This window comes from Urocampus carinirostris, chromosome 9 (genome assembly GCF_059441175.1).
Source record: "Urocampus carinirostris isolate Australia breed hairy pipefish chromosome 9, RoL_Ucar_1.0, whole genome shotgun sequence".
Taxonomy (NCBI): Eukaryota; Metazoa; Chordata; class Actinopteri; order Syngnathiformes; family Syngnathidae; genus Urocampus; species Urocampus carinirostris.
In genome coordinates, this window is record NC_142357.1 from 30,018,283 (window position 1) to 30,031,064 (window position 12,782).

At 39.9% G+C, this 12,782-nt stretch overlaps 1 protein-coding gene across 2 annotated transcripts in view; it reads left to right on the top strand.

Moving 5' to 3' along the window:
• The window catches only part of synpo (synaptopodin), a 106,400-nt gene that overhangs the window by 67,624 nt on the left and 25,994 nt on the right, over positions 1-12,782 (top strand). Inside the window, exons 1-2 of one of the 2 annotated variants that reach the window (XM_088343481.1) lie at positions 127-244; positions 6,051-7,145. In XM_088343481.1, the coding sequence (XP_088199607.1) occupies positions 7,007-7,145 (139 nt within the window). In that variant the 5' untranslated portion in view covers positions 127-244; positions 6,051-7,006. Of the gene's footprint in view, positions 1-126; positions 245-6,050; positions 7,146-12,782 lie in introns of those variants that run through there. The other variant, XM_088343482.1, reaches the window with a different exon arrangement.

A 12,782-nucleotide genomic window follows, 5' to 3' on the forward strand; every position in this document is an offset into this window, starting at 1 on the left:
TCCACCCCGCCCCATCCATCGTCTGTTTCACTAGTGAGTGAGTGGAGAGGGGGGGCAATGGTTGGGTGTGTGTGCGGAGTCATATAGGAAACTGCAAAAAGGGGGCCGGTCCACTTTGCCTCAAGAAGAAAGTCCCTGCAGAGTACAGGTGAGCTGCAGGGAGCAGACCAGCAAAGGCCTCACAACGAGGAGTAACACCGCTGCACAGTTGTTACCTGCAGGACTTTCCTTTTATCCTCACGGGGTAAGTCGCTTTCTTTTGTTTAAGGAGAGCTGACGGGGGTGGGGGGGATAGCTTATCGGAATAAAAGGATGAAAAGTTTTGAGGAGATAGCAAACATCTGGGAATTCATTGGGGACTTGCAGGGTTCTTTGTCTCAATGGCACGACTCTGGAAACCAGAACGGTACTGTTCAAGTAAGTAAAATAACTCTTTCAATGCACAATTCTCATTTTCTATTGAAGGATATTTTTTCCAGTTTTTACAAAAATAATCATAACTGTTAAAATAATTGTTAAAATAAATTGTAAATATTGTCTGAAATAAGCAAATTAATTTGGCCTTTGAATTTGGATACATTGCTTGTTTTGAGTATTGTTTTATTTTTGTACAAAATTTTAAAATGAATTATTTTTATCTAAAATGTGCATTATAGTCTTGCTCATTTAAAGCATTTTTATTTCAAGTACAGTATTTTTTTTAATGTTACAATGTCCACTCTTTTTTTAGATAAAATAACGGCATTTGGTATTTTGGTTAACTTGTTTTTTTAAGTATTTTGTTTTCAAGTTGTCTTTGTTTTTTTGCACAATGTAGTAAAATCAATTATATTTGACTAAAAATGTGCATGATAGTCTTGAAGCATTTGTATTTCGAGTACAGAATTCTTTTTTCATATTTTACAATTTCAACTCGTTTTCCCAGGTAAAATAAATTGTAAATAATGAAAATATGCAAAATAATCTGGCATTTATCATTTTAGCTAACTTGATTATTTAAAAAAAAGTGTTTTTATGTTTTTTTAACACAAAACAGTGAAACTAATTATATTTATTTAAAATTTGCAAGATAGATTTGATAATTTCAAGGTTTTTTTTTATATTTCAGTTGCAGTATTGTCTTTTTTAGATAATGTTTTTTTTTATATATATATATTACTATTTCAACTAATTTTTCAGGTGAAATAAATTGTAAATGATATCTGCAAAACAATTTGGCATTTTTTAAGTTCTCTATGTGTTTGTATACAAAATAGTAAAATAATGACAGTTTCGCTCATGATAAACATTTATTTTAATCCAAGTGCAGAATTGCTTCTTTATCAGAAAATGTATAGGTTTTTCACAATTAACAATTTCAACTCATTTTGTCAGGCTGAATAAAAAAAAAGACTAAAAATAAAAAAATAAAACTACAAAAGGAAACAAATTAAAATGAGGAACACGTATAGTTGAAATGCCTTTTTGAGGTTAAAAATAATTTAGAAAATTTACCCATAAGTAGAACGAGAATTTACCAGTGTGGATTGTAAACTGGGCAGCACGGCGGGGCAGTGGTTAGCACGTGTGCGGCACAGTTCTGAGGTCATGAGATCGAACTTCTTGTTTGGAGTTTGCATGTTCTCCCCGTGCTTGCGTGGGTTTCCTCTGGGCACTCCGGTTTCCTCCCACATTCCAAAACATGCATGTCAGGTTAATTGGTCGGTCCAAATTTTCCCTAGCGAGTGAGTTGTCTATCTCTGTCCCCTGTCCACTGCCCGAAGAAAGCTGGGATGGGCTCCAGCACCCCCGCAACCCTACTGAGGATAAGCGGTGCAGATAATGGATGGGTGGATGAATGGATTGTAAGTTATTCATAACGTTTAAAAATTTCATATTTAAATAAAAAAACTGCAATGCAGTTATCCCTTGCTATAACACGGTTAACTTTTTATAGTTTTGCTACGAATTTTCATCTTGCATGTTGTTCTGCATTGTGATTGGCTAAACAGTTTTGGCCCACTTATTATTATTTGTAAAGAAGATAAAGTTTTATACAGTACTTTTACTTGTTGAGCCTGTAAAAAGGGTTTGTTCTTGGGTTTCAGTGTATTTAATCGTATAATAATTGTATGGTTCTACATCACTAATTTTGCCGATCACAAGTTATTTTTTTGGAACGTAACCATGCGATAAACGAGGGATACCAGTCTTGTCATTATAGTTCCTCAAATGCTAATGAAGTGGAAATATAATGAATACCGTATGTATTTCTAATGTACGTCTAAATAAACCAATATCCCAATACTGATTTGAAGTCTTAACAGTTTTCCCGTTTTGACGCCTCCTTTTTTGGCACTGGAAGATGTACAACCCCCTCGAGTGTTAATCTTTGTCACTAGAACTTTACCACCTGTGAACAGGGGGAGTGGAATGTGCTGCAAACCAGATTCCTTTTATTCCCCCCACCCATGGTATCCGGACACTAAATAATACTTTGGTGAGGAGTCATAAGAATAATTGGAAGTCTGCCATGATTTCAGATGTCAGTCATCGCCCGGCACAAGCTGAGGCATGTTGACTGTCGTGACCCCCTCAAGTAGAAAAACCATTGCTTAGTTAGATTTGTCTATTTTACCCTATTTTCCAGACTTTAAGGCGCAGCTGAAAAAAAACAAAATCGACGCTTTCTGCCTTATATACCACCTAATGTGTTGGATAAAATTGGAGATGCATCCATTATTCATGCGTTACTACATTACACATTTGTGTAATGATTGATCTACCGAAAAACATTGGCTTGCAATGGAAATCGAACCCGAGTTACAGTGGTGAGGAGGCCGACTCTTCACCACTGGACCACAAGTGATACAGATGACATATAAAAAGGCACATGGAATTAAAACTATAGTAAGAGCTACCGTATTTGCATATGCCCGTTGGGGGTATACACTTTGCGCATTTATTAGTTTCGTACAATATATAATAATGCGATTGAGAGTGCAAAAACCTTACCACAAAACCACTAATGATGCAGGTAAATAATGAAAAGGCATTATATTTTATTTCATTATCACACCATTTTTACTCACGGTACCAGAAACAAATGTAAAAATAATTTGTATTTCGAGTACAAAACAGAAATTTGGTCCTGAAAGATATAAACGTGAAGCCCTCTCTCTCTCTCTTTTCTCTTTCTCTTGCTTCTCTCTCCCTTTTTCTCTCTTTGTATCCCTCTCTCTTTCTCTTTGTTATCTTTGTCTCTTTCCACTCAAATTTTCTTTCTCATTCTGTCTGCCTGTCTGTCTGTCTGCCTGTCTGCCTGTCTGTCTCTGTCTGCCTGCCTCTGTCTGTCTGTCTGTCTCTCTCTCTCTCTGTCTGCCTGTCTCTCTCTGTCTGCCTGTCAGTCCTTCTGCCTGCCTTCCTGTCTGTCTGTCTGCCTGCATGTCTGTCTGCCTTTCTCTCTTACCCTGTCTCTCCCCTTTCTGTCTCTCTCTCTCTCTCTCTCTCTCTCTCTCTCTCTCTCTCTCTCTTACTCTCTCTCTCTCTCTCTCATTCTGTCTGTCTGCCTGCCTGTCTTTCTCTGCCTGCCAGTCTGTCTGTCTGTCTGTCTCTCTCTGTCTGCCTTTCTCTCTTACCCTGTCTCTCCCCCTTTCTCTCTCTCTCTCTCTCTCTCTCTCTCTCTCTCTCTCTCTCTCTCTCTCGCTCTCTCTCTCTCTAATCTACTAGTCTGGCCCTCGAGAGAGTGCTTTTCCTACCATGCGCTCCTTGAGCTCAAACGACTTTGACACCCTTGTGTTACACTAGAGTTCATATATCTCTATGACGTCTACTTCACAGAAATTCACTCAATGTGGGTGGAATTTATGGAATGGATTAACCATGAAAATTAATGGAATACTGTACAGTAGAAGCTTGAAGTATAGCAGCCCCTCCGGGTCTCAATTCTGTCCATGTCAGGTGATACACCTTCAAGGCTTAGTCATTGAAAAGATCATATCCCACATCTAAATTGGTGTACAGCCAAGTCATTTAAATAATACAGGTAAGGGAATCATAATACCGCCAGCATCTTCAGCCCACTGATGCATTTCGTACCTTTTAGCATAAGGAGACTAATTACAGTTTATAAGGCTGTCCACGTGTGGATGCACCACTCACTGAACAGAACAATGAACAAAGTGGCCCCCAGCGTCCCCAGACTGTAAATGATACCTCTACCTCTAATCACAGAGGCCACGGGTAGCTCAGGGTGGTGACTGCTGAGCTGCACAGGTTGGCACAGTGCTGTAGCTTTTGAAGTTGGAGGTAATTGATGGCTAGAAAGAAGCAAAAGAGAAGGGATGACTTCAGCTGTCAAGTATGAAAAGCTCATACTGCTACGATTAGTCGAGTGTGCATTTCTCCAGCTTTGAAGCAATGCCACAAGGAATCATGGATGGACATGAGAATGTTAGTCTTTCAGTGATATTTCAATCCATGACACATCTGCTAGACTCAAAGAGCTGTTGTCAGGGAGTCCAAACAGTACCCGCCTTCATCTGCATTCTCTCGCTAACATCGCACCACTTTGCCAAACTGTGCAGCTTTTTTGTTGCCGGGCAGGGTTTTGTTTTGACTGTCTTCAAGGTTATGACTTTACTGACATATCGCAGAGTGCTTATCCTTATTAACACTATGCTATCACTGAGGGCTGTGGTGCAGTTGTGATAACACAAAGGGACAATAGAGAGGCAGGGTTTCCCCTAGAAAACTTGTCAAGCCTGGTGGTCAGCGACAAGGCTGGGCACATTTTTCAACACTGGGAAATGCTTATAAAGGGGAATGAGAGGTGGGGTGCTGACATGAACTGAACCCCACCGTAATGTACTTGCCAACACCATCCTTTACGCGTTGGACTATCGCTTTTCGCTCCTTAAAAACTACTTCAGTTTTTCAATGTAACACATTATAAATTAAATACCGTGAAAACCTCTACATACAAGCTATGAGTAATTCAAGATACAAGATCTTTCGAGCAAACACTTTGCCCGACATACGAGAGAAAATCCAAGTTATGAAGATTTCCAGACATTACCACTAAAAGCCGGTCTTTTAAGTCATTTTATTGTCATCTTATTCATTGTATTACTGTATTTTAATGTTCAATTAGTATTTACATGTGTTTTTAGTAAATAGGAAGATATGATTGATATCTATTAAGGGTTTACTTCAATGCTTTGGGAGGCCAGGAACAAAAAAACTGTTTTTCAGTTATTTTTTACCGTGAAAATTTGCTCCAGATATGAGCAATTTTAGATAAGAGCGCGATCTGGGAAGAAATGAACCTCATATGTAGAAGAGACATGACAAAATATTCTTGAGCATTTTAAGGATAATTTATTTCGCAATTCAACCAACTCAACAACACAAATATATATCAGATTTTGATGGGCATTGTTGGAAATGTAGTTTTTGATCAAAGCACTCTATTGACCATTTTAGACGCTCAGACATTTTAAGCTATTGCAGGCTGGTTACAATGAAGTGGTTGATAAAATTTTGCCCACGGTCCATGAGTTTGACAAATTCGGTTTCCAACAGAGAAAGAAGCACATTGGTCAGCTATTATCAATTATCGATAGCCTGGTTAGGGGACTAGAAAAACCAGGAGGTCCGCCAGCCCTATATATTACTGGTGGCAACCCCGGAATGGCATATGGCGTATATCATCAAGGCAGAGGTATAAATAACTGTTATTCCCTGGGGGCCACAAAGAAAAAGAGTGATACAATGGCCACTAAGATTTTTTTCCTTTAATCTACCTTCCTGTGTTTAAGTTCTGTTTAGTTCAACATAAAACCAAATAACTTTCTCTAAAATCTTCAGTTTTCCTGGAGTTGCATAAAATGATTAATTAGGAGGGTTCATTCCTATTTTGAGATTAGAGAAAGTCAATTCGTCAAACATCTACAGTATTCATGTATTTTTGAATCAAATGCTGACATCAGGTTATAACTCAATTTATATCTCATAGATTCTGGGCCAGGTGCTCTACCACAACTATAAAACATTTCTATTTTGTTTTGCAGGTTACCTTGGAGAGGACATGTTTTCGTGGAAGGGTTAGATAAAGTTGCCTTTTTGCACTTTGGCACCGAATTTCCTTCAGCAAGACTTTCAGTCCGAAGCCAAAACAGGCTCAAGAAAAAAGAAAACATTCCCCAAACTGGGGAGAATACAAACAAACAAAGTGAAGACAGCCCAATTCACTTTACTGCTTTACGGTGGTAAATTCAAACTACCACTGACTACGTACTTTCCCCAATCATCAAGAGGAAAAACAAGCAGTCTGTTGTAAACACTTTTGGCTGTAAAATCCGAACCGCAGAGCGGGATCTCTTTATCGCTGAACAACTTCAATGCGAAGCCATCTTGCGAATGACCTTTGCAGAGTGAACTGTTATTCCTCACATGCACCTAACAGCAGGAAACCGCCTTACGCTCAGCTCCCTTTTCATGTCACTCTGGAGTTATGAAAGCCAAGATAAAGAGCAGATCTCTTTCCTGAAAGAAAAATAATCTGAGGGGGGAGATTTGGATGAAGACAGAAGGGAGAGAATGCTTTGGTGCTAGAAATAGCAGGGCGGAGGAAGAACAACGTCTGGGGGAAAAAAAGGAGTATTAGAACAGACTGGGCCGTTTCTCGGCTCCCCGTGCCAAAATTGTGCAATTTTTACGTGGCAGTCGTCCATTGAAACTCATTTTGGGAGCGCTGCCTAGGCCCCGAAGGGAGGTCCACTTAGATTGGGGATTTGACTTAATGAAGACGAAAGCCAGAGCGCGCTTTGTAAACGTTTTGGAGTCGAAGACAAGAAAACACTCAGATTTCGCTCAGTGGTCATTAGTAGCCAATTGGAGAACTGAGCTGTTTTCCTTGTCCCTTTTTTCCTTCGATACCACTAATGACTCCAAGAGAGATTTGATCCAACTGGACCCAAACCAAGAGAGAGAACTTGCAGAAGAGTGATATTAACTTGGAGTAACAATGGAGACGGGGAACAAGTCTCTGCGTAGAGAAGAGGTCTGGACTCCAGGAGGACTTTCCAAAACCCTCCTAGAAGATCATCGCTGCATGACCGAAGAAACCACCGTCCTCAAAAAAGAACACACGAGCGGCAAAACAAGTGAGTGTTTGTTTCATTCTATGCTTTCTCTCCTCGCCTGAGGAGAAGTGAAAATGTGACGGGTTAGTTTGAAAAAAAAAAACTTGGAGGAAAAGGGGTCGAAGAGGAACGTCAGAGACCAAAAGGTCCGCCTCTCGTGTAATTTGAGATGGAAAAATGCTTCAAGAAACATCTGTTCCCGGACGGTCAAAACCCACACACGCCCGTAGGCTATGGAAATGTAATCAATGGAATCTACAACAGAGTGACCGAAAGCTGTTTAAGAGGCTTTGACTTTAAAAAAAACATTGCACTGTCACACACTTGATTGGGTACGCTTGCACTATAAAAAATTGCAATTACCTTCCTGCAAATGGTAAAGAAGGGGGCCATATGGACACTGAGTCATTGCCAAGAATACAAATTGACAAAGAGGGCTCTGCTGCAAAGCCATACAATAAATAGAATGAAAATAATAGTATTTACATTGCGGGCGGCACGGTGGATGGGTGGTTCGCGTACAGGCTCACAGTGCAGAGGTTCAGGGTTCAAGTCCGCAGAATTCCCATGTGGAGTTTGCATGTTCTCCCCGTTCTCCCCTATGTGTGACTGAGCGAGTAAGTTGTCTGTGTACCCTGCGACTGCAGTTCAGGGAGTCCCCAGCCCACTGCCCTAAGATAGCTGGGATGGACTCCAGCACCCCGCAACCCTACTGAGGATAAGCGGTGCAGATAATGGATGGATGGTGTTTACATTGATTCTCATTCCTCAAAGCGCCTTGATCTACAAGTTCCTTATTGCCCTAAATTAAATTCTACTGTCCTTGAGTTGACATTTTCTATTACAGGCACAGCGTGTGTTGTTTGACCACGAGATGTGGCAACTGAAAATGAGTGCTAAAAAGCACAAGGAAGGTTACAGACAATGGAGATTTTAAGTGGCCAAACTGCACCATTTAACGTCTCTATTTTTGCCCAGCGTTCTCTCAGCTTTCGGATACCCGTAGCAGCAAAATGGCTTATCCATTTGTCAGCTCCCTCTAATCGAGGCTCATGTTATGTCAAATAATAGCGAATATTCAAAGAATATTTAAAGAAATGCAGATTTATAGGATAGTTTATGTATTTTTGATTATTATTGAATTGACTTAGGGGCGCTAAATATTACACACTGTCCCTACAACGGGTCAGGTGTATCGACATTTCGTTCCGTGTACATTGTTACAAGAATGACAATACAAAGGAAATTATTATTATTATTATTTATTAAATGACACTAAAGTTTGAGTTAACACACAACTAAAACAATTGCATTCACTGAAAATAGATGCAGATAATTATAAAAAGTATTTTATAAGACATAAATAAATGCACAGAGCAATATAATTCATGTTTTGTTTTCAAAATACTGTTAGCCTAATGCTGTGATAAGTCCTCACAGGGAATTTGCATCGATCTTGGGATTGGTATTCTTTTGAAATATGCACATTAAAAAAAAAATACTTTGGAAAAACATACTCGCGGATAAGAAAACACTCCTAAAAGAGACAATGTCTTCACAACCTTTGAAAAACGAACTACAGTAATCCCTTTGTTTTCGCAGGGGTTACGTTCCAAAATGTCCTGAAATAGTCAAAACCCGCGGAGTAGAAACCTTTATTGAATTATTTAATTAGTACTCAAGGACTAACCCAATTTACAGGCCCAAGTATTTGTTTAACAAATATAAAGACTATACTTTATAAAAGTTTTTTTTTTATAAATACCTTTTGCATTGTCAAATTAGGATTTTAAAAATAATCTTACTGTTTTATTGCACAACCGTAGGGATCAAGAACCGATCCCCTTTGCCGCCATCATTTGGAGATTATGGAAAGCTACATTTAACTTTCAGTTCTGTCATACAGAAACCATCCATTTTTTCAATATCAAACATTTTTCAAAAAGTGCCAAGGAGCGCCAAAGACTTGCATATGGCCGCAGATCGAGTTTAGCAGGTCGACAACTCCAGTTTTGTTGGCGATAGAAAGCATCTTCCTCTCTTCAGCCAATCAAAATGCAGAACAAAATGCACGATGAAGATACGCGAAGTATCTTGAACCGTGGTACAACAAGGGCTTACTGTATTGTAATTGAGTTCAATTAGAGGTTTCTTTTTTTCATTATAACCGTTTACAGCATGCATGCACGACTCTACACTGCAACCAAGAGGCTAAAACGCACAAGAATAGAATAGTCCTTTAAAATCATTGATAATAAGGTAGTAAATATCGTTTGCAACAAGATTAGACCCTGTACTCCAGGATAAACACTAAATAAAACCAGAACAGGATCAGGACCCAAACGCATGACGTTACTCACACAAGCCTTTTATTTTACGGGAAATGGGGAGTCATGCACGTTAGGCAGCAGTCTGGCGTGAAATGATAGGAAGCCAGAGGCCGACGAGATCGAAACCAATTGCCCGAGTTGATATCGGACAGATGGGGTCGATACCGGACAGGACAGGACAGACAGGATAGATAATGAAACAGGATTTTGAAAATAAACAGGACAAACTAGAAGGGAACGAAAACTGGAGAAAATAATAAAGAGGACAAAAATAGACGGAAACAAAACTGGAAACTAAAATTATCTATCTATCTACCCTGGTCATATCCCTCGAGAGGGGTGACCGACAGCAAGACACCACATACAAATATCAATAAAATAAAATTAAAAAATACAATAAAAAGGGAAAAAGTAGCAAAAAAACACACACAACAATTTTTGGACCATGGCCAATCCAATGCCCAAACAAGTTAAGCACCTCGACATCCAAGTTGGTCATGCTTTCGTCTCTCCAGATGAAACGGGACACAAGAAATCCGCCATGTCACTCGGGTCAGAGTGAAACAACATACTCTTCTATTCAACAGCAGGGCCCGACAGCTTTCACTGGTTTACCCCTGCCGCATCATACGGGTGCCCTGCCCATCCCTTAGAACTCGTCCAAACATCCCACTATCCTTTCACAACACCTCTCCACTCATTCCTATCACCAACAATGGCTCTATCTTCCATTATATTTAGAGCTCTTTGCTGCAGAGCACTCATAACACCTAAATTAAACAGAACAAAATAAACGGGAACAATACCGTACAGGAGACACCAACAGGAACAGGACCGAGTCGAAACCCACGTCTTGCAGGGCAGAAGTCCGTTGACGGACTGACAAACGGAGAGTGAGAACACTGAACTGGGCCAATTGGGCGCCTGGGCAACCGTGACAAGACTTAATAAAATAAGATAAAAGAATGTCATGATCAATAGGAAAACATATTTACATGGTCGTGCATGGAGAGTGCCCTGAATAATAATATAATAATAATAGTGCAATGAAAACTGCAGTAGTTGTTCTCACTTGTCGTCAGTGTGCTGTTTTTTTGACCCTCTATGTTAATATTTTCACTGTCCCTTGAAGTCATATTTATAGGTTAGATGAGGATTCAAGGAATCTTTCCTTCTTGAAAATTCAAGGCTGCATTTCTTTTTTATACACAAACAGTATATTTCCTCTGACAGATCACCGAACACTTCTTAAGAGTCGCTTAGCGTAGGCTGCATCTCTACACAGACCTTTGACACAGAAACACTATACGGTTAGTTTTAACCTCCGGGTTCTACTCTTATCCGCCTCCCCCAATGGGATTCACCTGGACTTTAGGTCACATCGAGTCCAGGAGATGCCAGGACCTCTCGCTAATCCCGGTCTTTCCATCCCGCTTCACACAACAGCCACCGGGGCCGGTGCTGTCATCCCGCTCAGCCTGCGGCCGGCGCTTGATGAAAGATAACATCCGACAGAGTAATCTGACCTTTGATACACAAAATGCACGGTTAGCCCTCTGACTTGAAAATCCCCCTCCTGCTGTGTGGGAGTTTTTCTACTCTGCAGAGGAGGGGGGTTGCGGGGGGGACCGATGAGTCGTGTTGGGCGCGTAACTGAAAAGAGGTTTTCATTAGTTACTGGTTACTTCATTTAAAAAAATAATTGCGTTAACCCCGAGAATCCTGACACCCAAAAAAAGAACGACACTCTGAAAGTAACTATCTGGTGCCACATTAATGATAGATAGATAGATAGATAGATAGATAGATAGATAGATAGATAGAAATATTGCTGGATAGATTGCTAGATTAATTGCTAGCTCTCAGATAGATAGATAGATAGATAGATAGATAGATAGATTAATTGCTAGCTCTCAGATAGATAGATAGATAGATAGATAGATAGATAGATACTTTATTCATACACGCAGGGAAATTCACATAATGTGCATACTCTCAATGAAATTAAAACTGCTTGAAAATAGCCACGTAATAAAATAAATAGAAGAAAATGCGTCCACTAACCTGTGGGGGTGAAGAAGCTTATATGTTCATATATATTTATACATTTCTTGGCTGAGAGCTAGCAAGAGAACACTTAGCCGAGACAGTCCATATCCATTTTGGTTTCGGAGCACTCAAAGATTTACTTCTCCATTTTTAGGTCCTGCCCAAGACGTTTTCTTTTTTTCTCTGGCCATGGAGTATTACTTAAATGAAAGCAGAATTCATGTCAGTTTATAGCAGCCCATTGTCAACAACAAAAAGCAGCATAGATAGGAACAGCTCAAACCAGCACAAAGTATTTGCTAGCATCAGGATAGCAACTTTAGTTTAAATGACCTCTTTGTACTTTTCTATACAGATTACATTGAAATGTGGATAAAAACAATATTTTATTGTTTTTTTTTTCTTTGCAATCTTTGGAGCTTAAAGACTTTATTTTCTGTTATTGTTGTGCTCCGTACAGCCCTTTGAGACTTTTTTTTTCTATACCGTCAGGACCATAACAGAAGTAAGATCCAGATGCGTAACGTTACTCACAGGTTTATTGAAATATAGAGGAAAGGCAGCGCCCGCGATCCTGTGCTCGCTGGACGCGGGAAGCAAGCCGCTCACGGGATCGGAGCGTGTTCCGAATGCAGAAGTGGATCTTCCGGAGCGGGAGATCGTAGCGTTCTTAGACGGAAAAACAGGTCGTTAGCTGGGACAACAGATCAGAACGCGGTCGGGGTCAAAAAACATGTCGTTAGCTGGGACGGAAGATCAAAACATGGTCGGGGTCGAAAAACGGGTCGTAGCAGGAGACAAACAGGGAAATCAGGAACGGACGAGTGGAAAACGGGTGACAAAACGGGACAGACGGGAGTCAGAGTCAAAAGTGCTTGCCTTGTGAAAACAGAGTTTCGGTGACGGACTGACAACAGGCAAGTGAAAGGACTGAGCTTAAGTAGGATGGGGAACCAATCAAGTAACCAGCAGCAGCTGGCGCTAAACGAGCGGGCACAGGTGAATGTAATGAGTTACATATACAAATAAAAATGACTTGATGACGACAACAACAACAAAAAAGCGTTCTTTTGATTGCTCTGGATTTCTTCCTTTAAAGGTACGGTGGGAAAAAAAAAAAAAATTGGCCTTGAAAGTGCTCAAAAAATGCTTATATTTGGCCATGAAAAGGGTGTAAAACCCTGTAATAAATAGGAGGAAAATTAAAATGATTTTTTTTTTGTTTCGAATCCCATTTATCGATTCATCGAATATTAAAATATTTGTCAGTTGTAGCCAA